The 25,284-nt window shown below is 43.5% G+C and overlaps 1 protein-coding gene and 1 long non-coding RNA gene across 6 annotated transcripts in view; both read left to right on the top strand.

Annotated features, from left to right (window-relative positions):
* Cdk6 (cyclin dependent kinase 6) overlaps positions 1-10,966 on the top strand; it is a 194,401-nt gene extending 183,435 nt beyond the window's left edge. For all 4 annotated transcript variants that reach the window (XM_048436663.3, XM_048436678.3, XM_048436671.3 and 1 more), the window contains one exon: positions 1,101-10,966. In XM_048436663.3, the coding sequence (XP_048292620.1) occupies positions 1,101-1,247 (147 nt within the window). In that variant the 3' untranslated portion in view covers positions 1,248-10,966. The remainder of the gene's footprint in view (positions 1-1,100) is intronic.
* A 5,186-nt stretch (positions 10,967-16,152) lies between these two features.
* On the top strand, positions 16,153-20,225 carry LOC148117802 (uncharacterized). Of its 2 annotated transcripts, none has more exons than XR_015736652.1 (2): positions 16,153-16,599; positions 19,020-20,225. It is a non-coding gene; the product is annotated as an uncharacterized LOC148117802 (long non-coding RNA). The 2 variants fall into 2 exon arrangements; XR_015736651.1 differs by lacking the exon at positions 16,153-16,599 and adding an exon at positions 17,861-18,559.
* The last annotated feature ends 5,059 nt before the right edge of the window (positions 20,226-25,284 follow it).

Raw genomic sequence — 25,284 nt, 5'->3', positions numbered from 1 at the left:
ACTCTGAAAGGTCTTTTCTACTCCAACTCTTAGCACCATGTTTTGCATGCATATTTGGATGCAGCATTAGAAGGCTCTGGATTTGGGGGGCACAGGCTCCTTGACAAGAAAATGTGTTTTCTTGTTTAAAGTTCCATGCTACTTGAAGCAACTTGATAATCATATCTATGCGAATGTTTTTCCCAAAGGAACCAAGTAACAATTCTCCTAGTTATTGCTTTATTTAATAAGCATTTAGTGTGCCATGCACATATAAAATATCCTGCTGAAAATAAGATTCGGGGGCTGGAGAAATGTCTCAGTTCTTAAGAATATGGACAGCTTTTGCCGAGGACTCAGGTTCAATTCCCAGCACCTTGTAACTCCAGCTCCAGTGATGCTCTCTTTTGGCCTCCACGGGGACCTGCGCTGTTGTGCACATCCCCACACAGACTCAGATATACACACACCTAAAATGAAGTATCTTCTTAAAAAACAAAATAAGCACTTTTGTACTATCAAAGTCATTACTGATGTCATGTATACTGTCCTGCCCTTGGGGACATGGAAGGCCCTCCTTTCTGCACTGTTCTCGTCATCAGAGCCCTTGTGAATAAGAAGTCTGAGTTAAGGGCCCTTACTACCTGATTCACACTGTGGATCGAAACCTGCTCTTCTTCTCGTATCTGTCTCATCCTGCCACCCAGCCCAGAGAGGCAGCAGCTACCTGCCATATGTTTGTCTCATGGAAGCAGGTAGCTGCTCCCAGAAGAAACACTGATATCCCTGAAGACCTCAGTCAGCTAATGGTCGAGGGCAACTTGAATAAAGGTAAGGATGTTCCTCACAGCCTACCAGAGAATTCAACTCTTGAATAAGTTATAATTCTAGAAGGTAATTTTTAACTCAATTATTTGGCAATCAAATTAAACCTTTTTGTCTGAAGCAATATTTATTCTTCATGGTGTTTTAGTTCATTCTCATGCTGGTGACTTTGTTCCTAAAGCAGAACAGTTAGAAAAAGTTTAGAAGCCACTTTTCTGGAACTTCCTCCAAGGTCCAATGCACAAGCACATTATTTACCTTGATATGTTTCTGATAAGATGTTTTGTTTATTGCAGAAATGCTTGACGTTTAATCCAGCGAAACGAATATCTGCCTATGGCGCCCTGAATCATCCATACTTCCAAGACCTGGAGAGGTACAAGGACAGCCTGCACTCCCACCTGTCATCCAGCCAGACCCCCTCAGAGCTGAGCACAGCCTGAGGTCTGTGGGGGACACCGTGAGCTGAGCACAGCCTGAGGTCTGTGGGGGACACTGTGAGCTGCTTGTCTAAGCATGTTGGTGGCTGATGAGTCCCCTGAGAAAGCCTTGCAGAGCAGTTGAAGATGGCTGGCTGCGGACCTTCCAGATGCCAGCTTCTGAATGGGCTCTGCTTCACCAAGGAGACCACCTAGTTTACTCTTCCAAAATCAATGCAAGAGCGATTGTGGCTTTATGTTCGCTCACCTGTTTGTTGTCTGTCTATTTGAAGAACCTGGAAAACTTCCAGATGAAGAGAAGCTGCTGACCCATCATGCTGCCATTTCAGTTTCTAACCTTGAGTGCTGCCCACTGTGGGATGATAATCTAAGTCCAGCTGAGTTATGACATCATCTCTGCAGTTTCTGGGCCTGCTTTGGTACGTGTGTGTGTGTGTGTGTGTGTGTGTGAGAGAGAGAGAGAGAGAGAGAGAGAGAGAGAGAGGCGGGGGGTGGTCCTGATCTTGTAAAGTGTTAACTTTTTGTAGACAACAAGAATAATTGAATTTTAAAGACTAAGGTGAGGGCTTAGTACAATGAAGGTGATTCAGCAGTGTATTTCTCTCCAGGTAGAAAGGTGAGCCTATGACCTCAGTATTTCCTTTCTGTCCAAAAGTTTTTGCTAGCTGTAAACGATAAAGTTTTGGACACCACAAAAACGAGAAAGTAAAAGGGAGGGGAAACCTGGTGTCTCGAAAGAGACTTTTTCTAAGCATGCATTCTTCTGTTTGCTCTTTGGAAAGCTGAATATACTTGTCCTAAATTCTATGTATAGTACAGTACCTAATTCTTTCTCTGGGGAAAGCCCTATAAGCATTTTATTACTTGCAATAGATTTAGGGACTGTACTTCAAATAAGTTTTAAAGATAAAGAAAGCCTATATTTCCTGATTTGAAATGTTATTGTTTCCTTTGCATTTCTTACTATTTTGTTCTTTGTTTTAGAGAGTTGCTCCCTTCTCTGAGTTGGAGATGGTTCTGACTAGAGACAGGAATGCCATGTGGTTCTCTCTACCTACCACCCCCCGTACTTTCCACCGTGCATTTGCCTTGTTCTGATTTGTTTGTAGAGTGCCCACCTTCTCCATCGCCAGCATGTCTAACACATGTTCCTACCATGCCTGGCTGCCCCCTACACCACACCTGTTTGCCTGCCTACTGTCTTTCACTGAATGCTTTGCCACCAGACTTATTTATGGTTTATGGCTCCAATTCTGCAATCCATTAGGGACCCTATTAAGGGTCCTCCTACATTTTCGTGATGTAGTCTTCCCATCTGCTGTCACTGAGGTCACTTGTTCCCTGTGTCACCACCATATAGATTGCTGTCAGGTGTCATTTGGTGTTTTACATTTTTATAGAGTGGATTGTGGATGAAATGTCTAAGGGGATGGGTGTCTTTCCCTCTTTTTAGAGATAATTTTCTACTTTCTAAGGGGGATGAGTGTCTTTCCCCCTTTTAGAGATAACTGTTTACTTTCTGAGGTGACTGCTCTCTCCATCCCCAGGATGGGCTTTATCTGGTGCCTTGTGCTCAGCCCTGCTTTCTGTAGAGCCAGCCTGGCCGGGGCTTCATAGACAACTCTTCCCTGCTGTTCGCTCCCAGTCCTTTATATTCCATGCTACTTTTGCTTATCCACAGGTTTAGTGCACTAGTAATTAGAAAGCGTAGAAAGCAGCTTTGGGGAAGTTTAGCTGTGTTTTAATCATGTTTGGAGTGCATGTAAATAGAAACTAGATCATGTTTCAACATAGAACTTGGATAGAATGAACAATGTCAGATTTCAGATGGTGTATTCTGAAGCCTTATACTGAGGTGTTGTTTTTTTTTTTTTTTTTTTTTTTTGTAGCTGAATAATGCTTGTGATTATCTTGAATAGAAGTGAGTTAGGTGCCCTTCCTATGAGCTTTGGGGGGCTGGGAGTCAGTCTTTTTCCTTTTTACATTCTTCTGATTCACTATCTTTAGAAACAAGATTTTTTTTTCCAAAAGCTAGGCTGTATGAATGTTGTGTGTATCATCATTACAGCCCTGGGACGTGTTGTGAGTGATGTCAAAGCTCAGATGAACTCAGCGCAGCCGACAGGTCTACCCTAAGTCTCAACAAGACAATGGGTTCTGCTTTGCCTTCAGCAAGGTTCAAAATGTAGGCTTTTGCTGGAGCCTAGAAATTGAATATAAAATTCACTTCACCATGGCCTACTCCATTTTGGATTGGCATCCATGTGATAAAGTGAAAATAATTTTGAGGGTTTTTACTTTTGGAAAAAAAAAAAATAGTGTCTCCCCCGAATTGCTTTGTTTGAGAAAAATACAGCTGTCTTAAACTGGAATCTTTTTAAGTATTCTGCAGAATTTTTAAGGTATAGTGTTCAACTTCATTTTTGTCATCTGTTTGGGGCTTATTTCTAAGTAGGTTTTGGAGGGGTTGTTGTTTTGGGGGGGTTGTTTTTGTTTTGTTTTGTTTGTTTTTTGAGACAGGGTTTCTCTGTGTAACAGTCCTGGCTGTTCTGGAACTAGCTCTTCTAGACCAGCCTGCCCTCAAACTCACAGAGATCCTCCTGCCTCTGCCTCCTGAGTGCTGGCACTGAAGGTGTGCCACCACCGACCTGCTTTAAGTAGTATTTTAAGTCACAAATATTTTGGTTTTAGAAACTTGGCATATTGTGCTAGAATGATCCAGAAAGGACATCCCTGCCTCTCTGGACCTCATCTCTATCCCAGCTCTTCATTCGTGCAGTTCTCTGGGTTTCAGGAACCTTACCATCTAGGCCCTTAGTAGTACGTGGAAGCATAAAGGCTCAGTGAGTAGGACTCTGTGGCCTATGGATTCACACACCTTTGTTACTAAAGAAGACCTTCTGCCTCAGGGTCTGCTGAAACAGCTTTTAGTAATGAGAAACAGGTTTGAAATTACTGTAGAAATAGTGGAAGAATGTGCCTAATCGCTTCTCTTCAGGGTTTGGTCCCGGGCCCTGGCATTGCAAGACTGTCTGGAGTTGTAGCATCCTCTTCAGAAACAAGAGGGGAGATTTTCCAAGTAGTCCCCATAAGCTCCCAAGCTATCTTATGGTGAGGAGTCTTGACCGTCCCGCCACCCTTAGAAACACAGTCTGTGAGCACCCAGCGGGCTGCAGCATCCCACTTTGTTCCTCTTTGAAGAAGACGTGCACTCAAGCAACAGAGAAACTGTTTAATTAGCTTGGGACCGTTCCTGTCCCCAGCTTCTCATGATTTCCTCTCAGAACCACTCACTTAACAGTAGGCTTGAATTTAGTCTCAAGTGATTTACTTCAAACAGCCCAGAAGTTCCTCACTTAAAAACCGATTTTCCACGTGGTCATTTTTAGTGAAAATAAAAAGTCTAGGATACATTCTGGGTGCTGCCATAAACTACTTCTCTGTCTTTAAATAGAAAGGTGTGCAGATTCTGGGTGTTGCTGTATCAGACACAGTACTTCTCTTTCAATAGAAAGATGTGCAGATGGCTCAGCAATGGGTCATCAGTCAACTAGTTTTAGAAAGTCAGTAGTACCAAACATTTTGAACTTTAAAGTATGTCCTGAAATTGTTTTTTTAAGACTTTTATTTCTGTGTATATGCCACTGTGTGAGTGTGCCAAGCGTGTTGCAGGTGCCCTAGAGTCCAGAAGAGAGTGTTGGATCCCCTGGAGTTGGAGTTATAGGCAGTTGTAACCTAGCTGATGTGGGTGCTGGCAACTGAACTCTGGTCTTCAGCAAAATCAGGAAAGAGCAGGACTCGATTTTAACCTCTGCAACTCCCAAGCGATTATTTTTTAAGTGACCATAGCTGCTTCTATTAAAAGCTATGCCTATTAAAGGCAGTTACAGCCATTCTCATTAGGGGAGTTAAATCATGTAAATGTTCTAACATCATAGTTAGAACCACATGAGTGTGTGCGCGCGCATACACGCACACACACACACACACACACACACACACACACACACACACACACACACACGTTTCCTGTGTAACCAGGTTAGCCTCGAACTCAAGTAGATCTGCCTGCCCCTTTCTCTTGATTCCTGAGATTAGTGACATGCACCGCCACACCCAGCTTTCTGTTTTTATGAGCACATTTTCTGAAAACACACTTTTGTTGCACAGCTGAATTCAGTAAAGAATAGCACTAAGTCCCTATAATAGTTAGCACATATTGATAGCCTACAGAAGAATGCATGTTTTACATTGTAGCATAAAAATAAAGATACTGTATGACTTCTGAATCTTTAAAAATTACAGAATAGTGGGAACCAGCGCAGCATATTCAAAGGGTATTTTCAAATTTACAGACATTTTAAAATAATACATGTTTGCCTTTAAGTATATTCTAAAAAAAATTTTAGGTCATCCAGCACTTACAGACTTGGTATGTCAACAAAACACATTTTGTGGAGACACACAGAATGATTGGTATTCCTTCCTCGTTTTATAGGAAGAAAGTAGCCATCTGAAGCTATACTCACAATATATATACATGCCTAAGAACAGGCACTATAAAAAATGAAAATTTAAATGACATTTACCTCCTCTTCAAGTGAGAATGGACAACTTATAAGCCTTATCCAAAATTACTACTTTGTTTTGGGGGTAAGTCTTGTGATACAAGTCAGGCAGACCTGCTACCTACAGCCGCCTGCCTCTTCCAAGCACTGGGATTGCACATCTCAATCATATCTAATTTGGTTTGGCTTATTGTTTTGTTGTTTTTTAAGTAAATAAGCCCAAGCCATTCTTTTGCCCTACTGTCTCCCGAAAGAGAGGGGTTTAAAATTTTTTGTTTGTTTGTTTGTTTTGTTTTTATTCAAGACCAGATTTGTGTAGCCCTGGCTGTCCTGGAACTATCTTTGTGGTTCTAAGCCTTTAACTCACAGAGATTCACCTGTTTCTGCCTCTCTAGGGCTGAGATTAAAGGCATGCGCTGCCGCCCAGATTCAGTTTTTAACTGTTTCTCTCAATTTGCTTTTTAAAATTTTTCTAATGAAGTACTGAATTGCCTTTTTCAGATATTTTTTCCAGGATTTTCAACAAGGTAAATCTAACTCACTGCTAGAATAGCCACGCCTCTGTGGCCCCCGAGAAAACAGCCACCTGAGAATAAATTGCTTTTCCTCAAAAGTTTAGAAATACTATTACAACAATTCAAAATGAAAATGGTGAGAATGAAAGGTAATTTAGAGTTGGTTTGGTTTTGTGGCAGAAGTCTATTAAAATTCACAGTCCCCTAAGATTTATGTGGGGTTTGTTGTTGCTATGTCAGATGACATTCCACAAGGTGGCACTCTCAGAGAAAAAATTTGACCAAGGCTAAAGAGCCGCTCTAAAAATATCACTCCAAACTGTTTTCCCACACATCTTTAACTTTCATCTCACATGTTTCTTCAAATAATTAACAGTCTTCATAATATTCTGCAGCTTATACATTTTGCTTTTTAGCTAGTTTCTGAGTAACTAAATTATGCTTGAGAATGACATTTTTAAGAGATGAAGGAATGCCTTTATGGTTACTTAGGGGATGTTTTTGAAGCACCCAAATTACCTGTCTAGGGTGTCCAGCTGCTTCACAGATGAAGCCAACCCTCATCTGTAAATAAAAGGCTCCTTTAGGGCCCCAGTCAGGACTCCACTCCTCCACCTCCGCGGCCCTTTGACAGTGATTCGTTTCTAAATTCAAGTGAACAAGATAAGCAGTGTGTCGATAATTGAGTCCACAAAACTTTTCCTAGAGAACTGCAGTGCCGAACCGGCTCTAATCTAAGGATGACAAAAGAACTGCCAGTTTACGCTCTGGTAGGAACCATAATTATAAATTCTGTGTTTGGATATACGTGAACATAGCAACTCAGGAAGACTTTGGGTTTTCCACTATCAAAGTCAGTTTTATACTACATTTTGAATTAACATTTCTGCTCAAAGACCCATCCCCCTTGAACCAAACATGACTCCGTACAGAGTGCGTGAACAGATAGGGTATTTCGGTTTCTTTGGCACACCATGACTGGAAGCAATTTATTCCTTCTGAGTGTTACACACGCATACACATACACCACCTGTTTGACTTCACTCCAGAGTGGCAGACAGACAAGCCTCAGTTCTTTAAACTGAATCAAAATGCTACGCCAAGCAAGCACTGCCCAGGCCCTGAGAAAAGTTTGACTCTCTTCACCTGTCTGCTTTCTGCAATCATTCTGACGCTCCTGAAGCCCACAAGGAACAGTGATGAAGCAGCCGAGCCAGACCCAGAAGATGTTCCATGGGGGAGGGGCAGTGCTCTGCTGCCTTCTGTTGTACCATCTTAGGAAACAAGGTGCCCTAGAAACATATGGCTGGCCTCTGGACATCAGTAATGACAACCGAGTTTACTCACTAGCTCAGGAGTAAAGATGCCGAGGATGCTGCACTGCAAGCCCTGGACCAGGCGCCTCACACTCAGAGTTTGTCTTTTTGGTTTGTTTTAGATGTATAATTACAGAGGAAATGTTTATTTTTCTGTTTTCTTTCCTGCTACACACATGGTGGCAAAAAGTTATTCCTGGAAATATTTCATCTTGAAAAATTGCTTTCTACTTCATTTGACAAAAGTGTATAATTGTTGAGTTCCCAATTTCTTTTCTTCTTCAGTGAGCAGATTATCCCTTGAACAGAGGGATAATCTGACTAGATTATTATAGATTATTATAGATTATTATTATAGATTATTATAGATAATCTTCCTCTTTAGAGGAAGCTTTGTGTGAAGTGTTGAGTCTCACAAATAATACCTTTAGACTGTCAGATGTGTGTGGGGGTCTCTTTTGTTTTGTTTTCAGAGGACAGCCACACCTACATCTAGCCGGAATTGAACACAGAGTTCTGTAACTCCTAACTCAGGTAGGGTTTAGTATCATGCTGTTGATGAGCTAAGGCTAAGGGGCCCTCTACCCATACTTGATGTTTTTAGTCTTCAGTTCTATAAAATGCAGCAATGTGTATTAGTCAGCAATATTTCTTTGGCACCAGCACATCTGAGTTTGACCTTAAGTCTCTGAATAACTAAAGTAGATCCCATTGTTTCTTGACATACCCCATCCCTGCCAAATCATGTATCTTCTTACTCTGGTCCTGTTTGTAGCAGTATATTCATGTGTATTTCAGCTCTTGTCTTCATTATTTTCCTATGAACAGTAATAGATGTATTAGTACACAGAATTAATAGTGTACTAGGAACAGCACTTAGCAGATGGGGAATTTTTTTTATCAAGTTCCAAATTTACATAAGTTATTTCTATTATTATTCATGCATATTATTTATTGCTAAACCACACAAGTCCTGTGAAAGCACAGCTAGCGGCAGATGCTGACGCTCATTATCATGGTCTTGATGGAGTGGAGGAAACAAAATTACAGTGATACCCCAAAGAAGCAGCATGAGTTTAGCGTGATTAAAATTTCAGTTGGTTAGGGGTAGCCCTTTTGGTGTCCAGGTGTCTTGTGTTAAAAGAGGCAAAGCCACAGACTTGTAGCCGTTGCTTCTGGCAGATGTGTGTTAGTGTAATGTAAGAATAATTGTAGGAAGTAGTAAGGTAAAGAAACATGTAGGGATTGCCTTAATTTCGGGACTGCCGGGTGGCCAGCAAAGTGGATGTCAGACATCTGGGTGCCGCTTCCTGGCTGGTTCTACGAGAAAGCTTCTCAGAGCAATCCTGTGCCGTTGTAGGCGTGGGAACATGTGGTATTTGGAGAAGGGAGCTGTGTGTGTGTGCGGGGGGTGGGGGGTCTGGAGAATCAGAATGCCAGTTTATGCCTGGAGACTTGCAGGTGTGTTTTTAGATTGCAGGCGACTTTGCTGTATATGGGAGCAGTCCATCTTCAGGACACATGTTATCTGGGATCTTAACAACCAGACATTCCCAACAACCCAAAGTCTGTTGTGTTTCTGCTGTTTCTGGTCTCAGCTGAAGGTTAATGGGCAGGTGTTTGGTATAGACAAGCAGTGTGTGTTAGGGTACAGTGCCGCGTCCCAGAGCTTGTTAGCAGTAGGGACTGTTACAGGGTTGTCCTCTTTTAGATGTAGGAGGTGTGTTCTGTTTCTGTATTCCCATACAGACTACTTAAAACTTGCTTTTAGGCTTTAGCAAAGCCATTGTACACCACAAGCTGCTTTTTGTTTGACTTAGAATAGAAATGTTTAAAGGAAAAAGGAAGCTTCATTTGGACATCAGACTCATTGTTTTCTGGACTGAATTGTAGAGTTCACACACACTAGATGCTAATCTAGGCTGTGGAAGCCAGCCCCAGACGTCCAGGGCCCCCACACTGCATATTCCACCCCTGAATCTTGTCCTCCCTTCCCCTAGGTTCTCATACCACCACCCTGACTCATCCCTTTGATGCTCCCCCTCCTCCTTGGCTGAGTTCTGGGCATCGAGCTCGTGATGGGTAATACTTTGAACACCAAGTATGCTTGCCTAGGCCTGGCTACCACCACCCCCACTTTGCCTTTGGTTGGCCATAATCATCAAGAGATAATACCTGATGCCAGGCACAGACTGTACTCATGATGTCAGTCATAAATGCCCCCTAGTGTTTTTCTGTGCATCCTGATCTTAAAACCCAGTCATTATGCAGAGTGTTCATTGTTGGCTGTGGTCCCAGGTGAAAAACATTCCAGGCTGCTCTATGCTGTCCAACTGTTAGCTCTGCTCGTAATGTGTTTCATCAGACTTGAAACTCATTCTTCTGTTTTGATTTCACGGTGCAGACATCAGGGTGCACATTCTCTCAAGGTGCATAACTATTCTCATTACGTTTGCTCATATTGCAATAGAATACTCTGTTTTGGTGCTTTGGGTTCAGCAGGTCAAAGAAGCAGTATGGGAGATCACTACCTAGGACACAGTCTTAGAGGCACCTGGGCAGGAGTCTCGGTGTTGAAGTTGCCTCTGCTCTTCTCTGTGCACACTAGATGAGGTTAGCAAGCTGGCTGACCAGGCCCTACCAGGGGCCTTTCTTTGAATGGTCTGCGAAATGTGGTATATACTCAAGGGTGAATGTGGCATATCCTCTGGCTGCCCTACCTATCCAGGTTACTAGCCCTCATAAAAATGACCCTAGGGTATATAGCTAGCAAACGAATGGACAGGCCGAGTAGACCTATGTACTCTAATGGCACGCACCCCCACTCCATATGAAACCCTCCTGAGGAGAAGCATGAAGGATGTCTCTAGGCTGCCCTTTGAAGCAGATGAAAGTACTGATCAGTTTATCCAAGCCCTTCCCACTTAGGGCTTTGTGCTGTGTCGGTGCCATCTTCTGTGGAACCTCCCATCTCTGCACATTCCTTTCTGAGAGCAGCGTGGTACGGACGGGGTGGGACTTTCCTGGAGAGGGAGGGCTGCAGTCCTCATTCTGTGTTGATGAGAGAGGAAATGGTCAGGAAATCAAGAGGGTTACTGATCAATACTCCTTTGGAAACTGGATTTCTTACTGGGTGCTAGACTGCAAATTTGGTATTTATTGTCAGGTAACTGAATTCATTGCTTTTCAAAACCATTGTTCAAATGTCACTGTCCATTGGAATCACTTGTGTGCCCACTGAATTGGTTGACGCCAAACCAGAAAATGGTTTGTACATTTGTCGTACCTTTTGTATTTCTTACAATAAAAACAGTAGTTCCAGACTCCTTGTTTAGAGGTGGATTGCTATACTGGCTGTTTGTCTTTTCACTTAAATGGATATAATTGCAGTAACACTATTACATTATAGAACATGTTATCACAATGTGTGTTAGACTTTTCAAAGAGGTCCTTTATCAAGAATGTGCTTTAAATGGGAACAGCTGACTGACCTTACAACTCATTGAACAAATACTGAGTGGATGAGTAAGTGACTATGCTAAATGCTTTAGATAGAAATAAATAAAATAGGGGCAGTGCTTAAGAGCTTGCAGTTGAGAGAAGTTACCATGAAAAAGATTTGGGTGTGGATGGACATAGAAAACGCTTTACTGAGTGAGGTAAGCCAGACCCAAAAAGAGGAACACGGTATGTATTCACTCATAAGTGGATTCTAACCATAATTAAAGGTCTTTGAGCCTATTATTCGTGATCCTAGAGAAGCTAAATAAGAAGACGAACCTGATGAAGATTATTTAGCTATCCGCCAGGAGGTAGGAAATAGTCAACAGTCCCAGGTAACCTTGGGTGCATGGGGGGTGGGGGGGTGGGAGGGTTGTTGGAAGGGGAGAGGGTTAGAGAGAAGGGAGTAGGGGAGGAATGGAGAAAGCTCGGTTGACCGGGATGGGGGGAAGTGAGGAAGGATGAATGTGGGATCAGGGAAGAATATATTTCAACTAAGGGAGTCATATTAGAGTTTACAGGAAACTTGATTATATATGGGATCCCAGGTCCAAGGAGAGATCCCCAGATTGTTCTCTGGACAGAGGAGGGGGTGCCTGAACCGGCCTTGGCCCATGACCATACTGATGAATATTTTACTTATCACCATAGATCCCTCATCTGGCGTTGGATGACGATACAGATGGAGGCCCGCGTTGGAGCACCGAACTGAGCCCCCCAAGATCCAAATGAGGAGCAGAAGGAGGAAGAAAATGACGAAGGACTGCGAGGGATACTATCACCCACTGATACAAGGGGTCGGATCTAATGAGAGTTTACCAAGGCCTGATGGACCGTGACTGAACGAGCATGTGATCCAACCAGATTCTCTGAATGTGGCCGGATTTTCTGAATGTGGCTGGCCTGCAGTCTTTCTGAGAAGCCATTGACAATGACACTGGGACTGGTTTCCTCTGCATATACTGGATTTTTGGGATCCAGTCTGTTTGGATGCTCACCTTCCTTGACCTGGAGTGAGGGGGGAGGAACTTGGACTTCCCACAGGGCAGGAGACCCTGACTTCCCTTGGGGACAAAGAGGGAGGAGGAGAGGGAGGGGGGGAGTGGGAGGGCGTTGGGAGGAGGGGCGTAAATGGAAACTTTTTATAATTTAATAAAATTACTTTCAAAAAAAAAGAAAAAGATTTGGGTGGTCTCAAGGGTTTCATAGAAATAAGGCTTGCTAAGCCACATCACTCGGTGGATGTGAATATTTTCAAGCTTTCAGCCCCCACAGAGAAAAACTGAGTATGGCTGCTTGTCCCTGTGACCCCAGCATTGGGTGGCGGAGACAGGTAGATCCTGGAATTTGGTGGGCGCCCTACCTGAACGTAACAGGTAAGCAGTGGTTCAGCAAGAGATCCTGTCTTATAGGAATAAGGCCTAGAGTGGAAGACCCAGTGCCCTCCCCTGGCTTCCACATGCACATGCATATACACACCTTCACACTAATGTGCATGAACCGCACACTGAGGAAGAAAGTGAAGCAAGGTTCACTGAGGGATGATTCAATCACTAAAGTACCTAGAATGAAACTATAAGGACTGAGTTTGGATCTCCAGCACCCACATAAAATCCAGGTGATGTCACCTCTAACACAGATTCAATTATTTTTTATAATAAAAACCCAGAGTTAGATATTAGGGGGTGAAAGCTGAGAGATCAGAGAAGCAGAACAGTAACCCACTGGCGAGTTCTTACCAATGCTCAGATAGAAGGAGGCAATCCTGTCTCTCAGAATACTGTCTCTACAAAACCTCAGACTTGTGCTCAGACTGAATTCTCAGACTGCACTAAGCTCCTGTGTTCTACCATCTTATATCCCTCTCTCCACCAAGCCATATTACGCCAGTCTCCACCTCCTTAGTGCTTAGATTAAAGGCATGCGGTCCCTGGGAAGTAGAAAGTAGAAAAAGACAAAATCTCCTAGTAAATTGGGAGCATGGGGATCTTGGGGAGGGTTGAAGGGAGGAAGAGAGAGGCAGAAAGGGGAGCAGAGAAAAATGTAGAGCTCAATAAATATCAATAAAAAACTAAAAATAAAATAAAGGCATGTGGTCCCAAGTGCTGGGATCACCTTTGTGTGAGCTGTGCTTCTTTTAGACAAATTCAATCCTGTGTAGACCAGGGTGGCTTTGAACTCAGAGATCCGTCTGCCTCTGTCTCCCAAGTGCTGGATTAAAGATGTGTGCCACCACTGCCTGGCTTTTATGGCAAGCTTTATTTGTTAGATTACAAACAAAATATTACTACAGTCACTCATGTCTGTAATTCTACTACTGAGAGGGGAAAGACAGATACTGCCCTAGATCTCAAAGGCTAGCCTATCTGGTCTGTTGGTAAGCCAAGTACAGTGATAGACACTGTCTCAAAAAGATACGGTGGAGAGCAATCTCAGAAGTCATGAATGCTGACTTCCAGTTCCCACATGCAATGCACTCAATCAAAGAAGAGTGCTTGCAGAAATAAGGCTTGCAAATACTCAAAGACCAAGAGCCGCTGGTCTCAGGAGACATACTCTGTGTACAGGCCCACAATGAAGGAGAAGGCAGGAAGACACAGACTGGGGTTAGTAATGTAAGCATAACAGAAAAGCATAACCTGGCACACGCATGCCACACAACGCAGCTGTACCTCCCAAACTATGATCCAACGGATTCTTCTATTATCTCTGCCATGCTCAAATTCCATCAAAATCTTAGTAGCTTATCACAGATTTTTACCCTTTGGAGTTCAGCCCAATTTCTAATTCCTTGTTTTCTAAGGAAAATAAATGAGGTATGTCCCAGGAAGTCGAGTTTATTATTTTAATTTTCAGCATTGATTTACCCATCATCAATATTTCTCTCATAATTTTCAAGTTAAATTCAACTTCCAACTTACACAAAATACGAAAGCTTACAGGGAACTCTTAAGGCCTCTAAACTTAAAATTCACAAAATATTGCTATGCATTTCACACTCAATAACCATTAAGGAGGGTTCATTGTCCTCTTCGAGCCTCAGTAGGAGCTTCACACATGAAATAGAAGTCTTCTTAAAAAGAAGAGGCTCATCACAGACTGGACAGCTGTGGAGCCACAGCAGTGGATTTGCTCCACTTGGACTGAAGGTTAAGAGCTTAAGCCTATTCTTGCTCTTTCAAGGTTATTGACAAGAAGTCTGACTTGCACATATGATTATAAACAAGATATCTTGACTTACGGTGTGGTTACTTTGGTATTTGGGGTATTATGATGTCCCATAGAGGTAGATCTGTTCCATCCTGACCAAAGGTCAGAGAATTTAAGCCTATTCCTGCTCCCTCAAGGATATGACAGGAGGTTTGACCTAGCGAGTGGCTGCCTACAGGATGCTTTTTGTAGTTGCTGCATGTTCTGCCTAAACAACAGAATGCTTAACTCAAAATATAGTTGCTTGATGTTTCATGTATTGAAGTAGGCAATTTCTCTGTTTGTTTGCTCATGTTAAAGCACTCTTTTGCCTTCTTCCCTACCCCCCCCTTTTGAATTGGGTATATAAGCATATGGAAAATAAACACAGGTAAATTCAGTATTCACTGGATTTCCCTCCTGGTTCTATTCTGCGTCTCTGTTTCTTTTCTTTTGTATCTCTGTTGCTCCTATCTTAGATTTCCAATTCACATGCCCCTACCCTGGTGCGTGTGAACCCTGTTGATGCTGGACCCAATACATGGTGGTGGTACACATCTTTAATCCCAGCACTCAGAAGGCAGAGCCAGGATGATCTCTCTGAATTCTAGACCAGCCTGGTCTACATAGTGAGTTCCAGAACAGCCAGGACTACAGAGAGAAACTCTTGTCTCGAAAAACAAGGAGAAGGAAGAAGAAAAGAGAATGGGGGATCATTACACTGATTATTTCCCATTTGAAGTGTCAGGCTAAGCACTACCACCCCCTTTCTCTGAAGAAGAATGAATGGGTCCCAGGAGGTCAGTTTGCTCAATTAAGGTCATTCTGGACACACAGTTGAAGCAAACCATTTCGTTAGGTTGGTACCAAGACAGTCATGTTGGTCTCAAACACCCAGACTGCTACATGTAAATTCCAGCTGCAATGGGCCTTATTTCTTCTGGGCCTTATTTCTTCTCATGTGCACAGAATACAGAAAACTTGTTTATACATAGAAAAGGAAAGATAAAAATATCCTGGTTCCTTCCAAGAGTTGCTTGGACTCCAAATCTACCTATATTCTTATGGTGAATTTTGCCTTTTGAATTTGCAACCAATGTGTATATACTGAGTGAATATTCTTGAAGGAATCAGTGAGTATTCCCGCCAAAATCCCTCTTTTAACTTTGCAGTACTCCTAGTTCTTCAGACTTAAACACAAGAGCTTTTAAAGGTGAAAGGCTTGAGAAAAAAACATGTGATTTGGAATGTGGCAAAGATTTGCTACACTACAGAGGACAGAAATCATTAGTAAATGGTATTTTATCTAATTTTAAAACTAGTAATTTGGAAGAAATTAAGAAAAAAAGGAACCCACAAATTTGCAGGAAATGCAGATCATATTCTGATAAACCATACATATTCAGAGCAGTAATTTAATTTTTAAGTGGACAGATTTAAAATGACCATTTGCCTTAGGAGATGAGCTAAATGAGTACTTGCAGCGATCACTCACATTTCATTAGACAAATGTAATTTAAAGCAAAGCGCTTCACCACACAGCTAGAATGTGAAATTGTGTCAAATCCAAGTGTTGGCACACACGTGAAATAATAACAAGCTCTCACTATTGATGGTGCAAAGGTCATGTGACAGCCATTTCCCGAAAGATACCAAGAGTCAGAGATACAGTGTGCACCAACATTGTTTGTAGTGTTCAAGACAGCTGTGCTCATAATGATTAAAGGCTGGAAACAACATGAATGTCTGTGGAGGGCCGGACCACATTTTCCATTGCTTCTAGGAACAAAGGTAGAGATTGACCTCTGTGACCCCAAGATGTGGCGGCACACGCCTTTAGCCCTGATGCCTGGGAGGCAGAGACAAGCAGATCTCTGTGAGTTCAAGATGATGTAGCACACGCCTTTAATCCCAGCGCACGTGCTTGGTAACTCTACCGCTACGTCCCTGCCTACTCCCGAGGCATCATCTGGGATAATGGGCAGTGAACCAATCAAAGAATGACACGTCCAAAGCAGGGTCTGTTTCCTATATAAGGGATGGGTTCCATCTTATCTGGGTCTCCGCCATGTTGGCTGATGCCCGCTCTCCCAAGGGGCATTAAAGCTTTACTGCAGAAGAATCCTATGTGTACCGCATGGTTCTTGCTGGCGAGACGGTAGCGCGGGACATCTGGTGCTGAAACCCGGGAAAAAGAACTTTGCACCACCGGAGACCCCTTGGACACAAGGAGGATTCAGAACTGTAGGCATGCATGCTCAGAGAGGTACGTTCTAAAGTCCAGAGAGCATATCAGAAACTGAGCAGCAATGGGAGGTTATGCGCGCACCCAGATAAGTTAAAAAGGACCCTCCGGTAAAAAATGGGGGAGACAGAAAAAAAAATAAGTTAAAAAGGACCTCCCGGTGATTTTGGGAGAGTGGAGATGGGGGAGAAGGCTGATTTGCAGGGTCGAAGGCTTTGTGTCGTGTTGTTCGTGTTGTTTTTTATGTACTGGACAGGAGAGGGATATTTGAATTTGGGAGCTGCTAAAAAAGGTAGTTTAGATTTAAGGCATGGGCTTGAGAATGTGATGTTGTGGGGGAGAGGTTCTGTTTTTGCCTCCACGGAGGATGGGAGCCTAAGTATGTGCTTGAGATCCACGTGGTTTGAATCACCGAGACCTCCTGAAATGTTGTAGTGTTTACCCCTAAAATGCAACGGCCCAATAACAGCAGGAAGCAGCCAAAGAGACTAAACGACGCCCAAATTCCCTAAAAGTTTAAATGAGGTCCTTTCAAGCCTGCTTCTCTGAGTTCAGCTTTGCTCCATGCACCGGTTTGGGCTCGGAATGGATGCAGCTGGGGCTGGAGGGCAGCTGGAGCGGAGCTTTGCTCTATGGCTATGATGGGAGGCATATTGCGCAGGCTCAATTGATGCCTGGCCTGGAGGGTATCACAGCTGTACCGAAAATGAAAACGGTGCCACAGGCAGCCGGGCCAGAAGGCTTACAATGTACCTAAAACTATGAGGGTCTCTGAGGATAAAATGGCTCTGATTCCATTTGGCTACGCTAAACTATGCTGACTTCAGGCAGGGCTGGTCGTAATTATCATAATAAAAGCGCAATTAAGGTTTAAATGCAGTAAACAGGCAATACCGTATTACATCTACATAGTATGACTTAAGTTTTTAAAAACTGCTTAGCATTTTAAGAACTCAAGTCCTCCTGAAAGATTGCTGTGTATACGCTTGGCTTGTCTGATGTTTCGGGTTCCGCAGGGAGATGGATGCGAAGGGCCCTTGGATTTTGGGGTGATTGGGTCGTTGGCTGGATCTGTGAGAGTTTACAGCCGCTTTTGCTATGGCACAGATGTTGAGAGTTTGCTAATAGGGAAGCGGCCCTGTTCGCCGCCTCTCCCATCGGCCCCTTGAGCCACAGAGGCTCTGGCGCGGGCCTTGAGATGTTGCCGCCTGTGCAGCCTCGGTCTGGGTGTCGGCTCCCGCTACACTCCCCCACCAACACAGCCGCCGTGGAGGACTAGGCTAGCCCCACAGGAAAGGCTGGGGCGCCTGGGGGTGGAGCCGCCACTTCCTGGCCTGGGACAGGCGGAGCCGCACAGCGGGACACGGGGAGCCGCGCAGCGAGCAGGTCCAGGGCCGCACACAGAGCCTTGGGCGGGCTCTGAAACCCAAGGCCACCATACCGACAAAAAACACGGGAGCCAATAAATCTTAAATCTAATATCAACAAACAGGGCCTGGGTTTTTCCTAGGCGCCACTGGAGCAACACGGCCCATACCATAAAAAACAGAGATCCCCATATGGGTTCCCCAATGGCCACGTCATCTTAGGACTCCAGGCTAAAAACAGAAAAACGGTTTTCTCATATTTTTAAAACAATAATCTCATCTATGCCAGATTTAAAATGGTTTAATTCTAAGGCCTACTATAATGACACAGACAAACAAGATTACTCTTTAGAACAGAGACCTATAGGTCTCTAAGTTCAAGACCAGCCTACTTCCAGTACTGACTATGCTAAATTTTTACACTGAGTTTTTTAATACTCTTAAATGTTATTTTGGGAGAAGAGTTTATGTTTTTTTTTTCTAAAAATGCTACTATTCATGCTATGGATTCATCTGTCCAGAGGCCTGAGGACAAAGCCTCTGCTATGGAGCTGTCTGGCCTGATTGCTGCGGAGCTGGCAGATTCCTGAGGGATGGTCCAGCTCCTGCCCTTGGTCTGTCAGTTATTGCTATGTTGTTGTTGTACATTGCAATGTTGTTGTTGCTATGCCATTGCTATGCTGCTAGATTTCCCCTTGTTTTGTCAGTTATTGCTTGCTATCAGTTTCCCTTATCCTGTCAGTTATTTCTGCTAAACACTATGGGTATCTTCAAGATAGGTTACAAAATGCCATGGTTATTTAAATTAAAAATTGGATAAATATCTATTTAAACAAAAAGGGGGGAATAATAAAGGAACTGCCCCCGATGCCAAGAATGGCCATCGCCATGGCTCTGTTCATTATAAATTTTTAAAATTTGGATGATAATGGCCAAAATGCTACAACACGACATTGTTCGGATCCGCAGCGGCCCAAAGATTTGGTTAAATGGAAAGATATGCTTTCTAATGAATGAAAAGGCCCGGATCCCATCTTATTGAGATCCAGGGGAGCTGTTTATGTCTTCCCACAGGATCAAGAAAGCCCATTCTGGCTGCCAGAGCGATTGACCCGAACAGTGAAGAGTGATCCACAACACACAGATTCGCCTGAGGACCTGGCTGCTGTTCCTCCTGCCATTTTGCAGATGGATGACAGAGCACCGATGGAGGACACTCTCAGCTTTCCCGAAGCTGTTACCAGTCAGCCATAGGATGGCGGTGTTTCCTTGACTTTCTACAACCAATATGACTCTGGGTCCCCTCCCCCTACCGTCCTAGAGATGATTTATAAGCTTGGCCATAGGATTACAATCCTGGGTCGTGTCTTTCTTCCCCTACTTCAAAGAATGGGTGGGGATGGAAATGTTTTGGAACAGTCCTATGCTATGGATTAATGTTTCTCCTCTGGATGGTCTGCTGACTCAAATCCCAAAATCGTAGGGACAAAATGGTTATTGCACAAGCGCTGGCTGCCCTGGAACAGGGGGCCTCTACTGATATATGGTTATTTATGTTAAAGCAATAAGGTTTAAGCCAACCAGCTCCTGCACCCCTAGGACTATGGTCCATTGCACAGGGTGGAATGCTTGGCTTAGCTAGCCCTGAAGGTTGTCGAGCTGAAGAGCATCGCACAGAAAATGGCCCTCTCTGAGAGATAAGTCGCTTTGCTTAAGGGTTTCCTGCCGTATATTCCCTTTCCCAGAAAATTGGCAGAGGGCAGGCTGGATAGGTTCCAGATGTCATGAGCCTAGGGACAGATTCCGTGCAAGCCCATCATAATGTTTTCATTTTGAGAAATGCGACCTCTATCTTTACCTTCCTAGGGAGTTGCCTTTCTGCAAAGAAGTAAAAAAAGGGGGATATGTGGAGGGCCGGACCACATTCTCCATTGCTTCTAGGAACAAAGGTAGAGATTGACCTCTGTGACCCCAAGATGTGGCGGCACACGCCTTTAGCCCTGATGCCTGGGAGGCAGAGACAAGCAGATCTCTGTGAGTTCAAGATGATGTAGCACACGCCTTTAATCCCAGCGCACGTGCTTGGTAACTCTACCGCTACGTCCCTGCCTACTCCCGAGGCATCATCTGGGATAATGGGCAGTGAACCAATCAAAGAATGACACGTCCAAAGCAGGGTCTGTTTCCTATATAAGGGATGGGTTCCATCTTATCTGGGTCTCCGCCATGTTGGCTGATGCCCGCTCTCCCAAGGGGCATTAAAGCTTTACTGCAGAAGAATCCTATGTGTACCGCATGGTTCTTGCTGGCGAGACGGTAGCGCGGGACAAATGTCCATCAAAGGGAAATGATTGAGCATCTTGTCATGGATGGAATACTGTTCCACACCAGCAAGAAGGCTCTACAAGATGGCTAAGTTCAGTGCCCAGAGAGCTCATGCCTGTTCCTATACACACATTTTTTAAAGGAAGAACTATTATATAGTATAGATGTTTTCTGTCTTATGTAATCCATTCAGGGGCTAAGAAGATGGCTCATCTGTTGAGGGCTTGAGGCCTACCCCCAACACCAACTTAAAGGTCAGGCATGTTTATAACTCCAGTGCTTGAGGGACAAGGCAGCAACAAGAAGATCCCATTCAGTTCACTAGCCAACCAGTCTAGCTGAATCTGTGACTTCCAGGTTCAATGGTACATCCTGTCTCAATAATAATAATAATAGTAATAGTAATAATAATAATAATAATAATATTGTGGATAGCAATAGAGGAAAACATCCAGTGTCAACTCTAGCTTCTATACACATGCCCATGTATGTACACACATATGCATGCAACAGAAACACAGACCCATTTATATGAAATTCTAGTAAAAGAGCTGTAGCAACGGAAAACAGACCAGTGGTTTGCACAGACTAAAAGACAGCTAAAAAAGTTAATTATAGAAAGCATGGGGGGAGGCCAGGCAATGGTGGCACACTTTAATCCCAGCTTTAATCCCAGCACTTGGGAGGCAGAGGCAGGAGAACTCTGTTAATTCGAGGCCAGTTTGGTCTATAAGAGCTAGTTTCAGGACAGGCTCCAAAGCTACAGAGAAACCCTGTCTCAAAAAACAAAACAAAAGAACAACAAGTGTGGGGGAGCGTTAGAAAAATCTGTTGTGGCTTGATTGAGGCCATGGTTACATCACTACATAGTTGTCAGTATTCAAACTGCACTACGAGCTGGAAAATGTTCTTATATGTAAATTACAACAATAAAACTGATTCTTAATAAATTTAAAGGTGTCATGTTCAATGCTAACAAAAAAACAATTTGGAATATTTAACCAGTGACTTTCATAGCCCTTGAGTCACGTCAACAAGGATGGAACAGGAGGAAGATTGTAGCAGAGACATGACCCATTGATTCAGCTGAAGCTCTCATGGATGTGGGAAATTTTCCTTCCTGACTCACTTTCCTGGTAATTTCCCCTGCCTTTACCCACTTAAAGAATTCAACCTAGGGCCTATAAAAAATAAACTAATTAAAGTGAATGATACATTTTCAATGGCACATTACTTTAAGCACAAATCTTTTATTGGTTTTGTACAATAAGAAATATGGTTGCCAAGAGCACTTAGATGGTCATGTTGACAGGTCACTGTTTGAACTCTGCATGGGCAAAATTGCATCCAGACTTTACGTGGCAAGTGTGGTCTCCAAGGGGAATCAGCTGAGTGGTCCATGAAAGATAAAAATTTCTCTATCCATATCCTTGACTCACTACTATTATTATGACCAACTAAGGTCATAATAATACCAGTAAGGGTTTGTGGAAAGTTTTCAGAAAATTTCCAGAACATACTCACACACACACACACACACACACACACACACACACACACACACACACACAGGGCTAGGGAGGTGACACAGCTGGTAATACAAGAATGAAGACTGTGTTCAAGTCACAGCGCCCTTTTGGAAAAACTGAGTGTGGGGCCAGTGCTTGTTAGCCCAGTGCTAGGAAGGCAAAGACGCAGATCCCTGGAGACAGCAGGCCACTCAGCTCCTTGCCGATGAGAGATACTATCTCAAAAGCAAGGTGCATGACTCCTGGGGTTGAACCTGAGGTCCACCTCTGGCCTACACTTTCACAACCCACTCATCTATGTGCTCACTCACTGACACACTGAACAATATGATTTGTCAGCCTTACAAGTCAGCAATATTTCATAATAACCGAACTGTTTCATAGGATTTCTATTGCTATGATGAAACACCATGACCAAAAGTACGTTGGGAGAAAAGGGTTTATTTGACTTATACTTCCACATCACCATTCATCATCAAAAGAAGTCAGGACAGGAACTCAAACATGCAGGAACCCAGAGGCAGGAGCGGATTCAGAGGCCATCGAGGAGTGCTACTTACTGGTTTGTTCCCCCTGGCTTGCTTAGCTTGCTTTCTTATAGAAGGCGTATAATGATCTGTTCTGTCTCTTTAAGAGACAAGTCATGCCCACTCCCTCTCCTGTCTGCTGAGGCAGGCAGATCTTCCTGCCTGCCTGCAGCCTGAGTCTCCCTCTCGAAGAGGCAGCTTCTGCCTCTCTCCATTCTCCCCCTTCTCCTCTCTCCTCTCTTCTCTGCCTCTCTGCTCTTCTCCCCTTCTCCTTTACCCCTTCATAACTCACTAAATATTCAACTTCACTCTGCATGGCGTGCCCATTCATCTGTCTGTCCCCTGCCACTGACATTTGACTTGCTGCCTGCTGCCTTCGGAGACCTTTGACATGGTCTTGTGCACCGTCCCTGCTCTTGGGGCCGCTGCCTGACCACATGGTCTGCTGCTCCTGCTCAGGGACCTGCAGCATTTCTACTGCTGCAGCTGCTTGGGATCCCACAGCAATTTTTAATTAATCCGTTTCAAGCCAGGACCACCAGCCCAGGGATGGCAGCAACCACTATGAACTGGGCCTTCCTGCCCATTCAGCACTACTTCAGAAAACACACTGCATGCTTGCCTACAGCCCAGCATTATAAGGGTATTTTTTTCGATTGAGGATTCCCCGCCTCTGATACCTTGTGTCAAGTTGACTTGACACAAAACTACCAAAAACTACCAAGCACAATTGACCTCTTTGACATCTTGACACACAAGACACATCACTGTTAAGCCACAGCCTTTTCTTTTTGGTTCATCCCCAAGAGCACACATTAGTATGAACATTATAATATAAAATATACTAAGTGTTAAAATTCCCACAGTCTTTACAAATTTAAAGACTTTAAAAATCAGTCTATTTAAAAAATCCAAATTCTCTTTTAAAACCTAAAATCTCTTTTAAGTTCAGTCCCTCTCAACTGTGGGCTCCTATAAAATCAAACAATTACTTTTTAACTTCAAGAGGCACAGTCACAACCAAATCAAAGTAAAACCAAACTTCAATTATAAATAACTCAATACCCAATGTCTGGAATCTACTCCCGATCTTCCGGACTTTTCCCAAGGGCTTGGGTTACTTTTCTGGCTCTGTTTCCTACATCACACACAACTTGTCTTCTAGGTTTCAGCTGGTTCCACTTCACTGCTGTTGCTCTTCTTGGTGGTCATCCTGTGATACAGGTATCTCCAAACTACTGGGGTCTTCTGCCACAACTTTCTCCAAAAGCCTCTCCTAGACTCTCCACAGGACTCCAAACCTTGCCACACAGTGCCAAGCTTCAGTTGTTCCCTGTGACCTCTTCACATTCAAAACTAGCCCCCATCTGGTTGACTCTTAAACTACCAAGTTCAGCTACCAGCACAAGGAACAACCTTGGGCAGCCCACTCACAATGGGCTGGACCCCCCTGCATCCATCATAGTCAAGAAAAACGCTCTAATAGGCTTGCCACAGCCCCATCTTATGGAGACATTTTCTCAACTGAGGCTCCCTCCTCTCAGATGACTATACCTTGTGTCAAGTTGACATAAAACTAGACAGCACATGAACCAATACATTTCCTTTTTATTGGTGTGTGTCTGTGATGCTTGTGTGTGTGTTCACATGTATGTGGGCACACATTTACAGGTAGGTACATGTGAGGCAGGGTCTCTCACTAGAACCTAAACTTCACCAATTCAGCTGGTCTAGCTGGCTATTCTGCTTGGGAGAACCTATCCCCACCTCCAGAGCTTACTTGTGGGAACCCAAAAATGTGAGCCTGTTCCACCTTGCCTGAAGGTCAGAGAGTTTGAGCTTATTTTGCTCTTTCAAAGCTGCTGACAACAAGTATGGCTACAAAATAAGATATCCTGACCGAGAGTGTGGTTACTTGGTGTTTAGGACATTAAGATGGCCCATAGAGGTGGATCTGTTCCACCCTGACCAAAGGTCAGAGAATTCAAGCACACTTCTGCTTGTTTTTTTCCAGCCTATTCCTGCTCCTTCATTTTAAAATAGGAGGTTTGAATTAGGGAGTGGCTGCCTGCAGGATATTTGGTCTAGGGTGTGTTCACTGTCCCAAACATCAAATGCTTTGCTCATGATATCTCAAGTAACTGTTCTTGTTGTCCTTTGTATCAAATTAAAACAGCCTATTGCCTTCTTCCCCCTTTTTGTACTGAGGTATAAAAGTGTATGAAAAATAAACACGGGTGAAATTCAACTTTCAGTATTCGCTGAGTTGCCCTCTCTATCTATTCTAGTCTCTGAGTTTCTTTCTTATCTCTGTTCCTCCTACCTAACATTTTTAATCCTCACGCCCCTACCCTGGAACATACAAACCCGCTGTGGATAGACTGTGACAGAAGTCACCCCCCAGAAGGTGGCTTACAACACTGACTGATGGTCCCAATATCTGAGGGTCCGAGCTCCAGCCCTCATTCCCCACTGAGCTACTGCCCCAGTACATCCGTTTGTTTACTCCATGCTGTCAGAGTTTATACTGTTTTATAGTTCATTGTTTTCCAATAATATATATTGGCCATCTTCCCTGATAACACAGATAGCTCTACTTCACTTTTAAAATTCCTACATGATTTGTCAAGGCATGAGAGCACCATACCTTAGTCATTTCTTTTGTCATAAATATCAAACTTGATCTCCCCCAACAAAAGAGCTGCGTAGGTTAATATCATTACAATGGCTGTTATTAGATATAAAGTGCCATGCTTACTTCTCCAGTCTAAGGATATGTACACCCAAACAACAGACATTTGAGGTTGTAGATTGTCTAACATCTCTTTCCATTCAAAATCCATACAAAAATAATTCAGAGTGTAGGAAAGTAAACCAGTATATTATTATATTTAGAAAACAACCCATGTTATAATCAGTGAATGTTATTCACTTGGGAAATCTCTACCTAAGAGGATT

Source organism: Myodes glareolus, chromosome 25 (assembly GCF_982192425.1).
Source record: "Myodes glareolus chromosome 25, mMyoGla1.1, whole genome shotgun sequence".
NCBI classification, from domain to species: domain Eukaryota; kingdom Metazoa; phylum Chordata; class Mammalia; order Rodentia; family Cricetidae; genus Myodes; species Myodes glareolus.
Note: the sequence above shows the minus strand (reverse complement) of the source record. Positions and strands in the feature narration are given on the sequence as shown.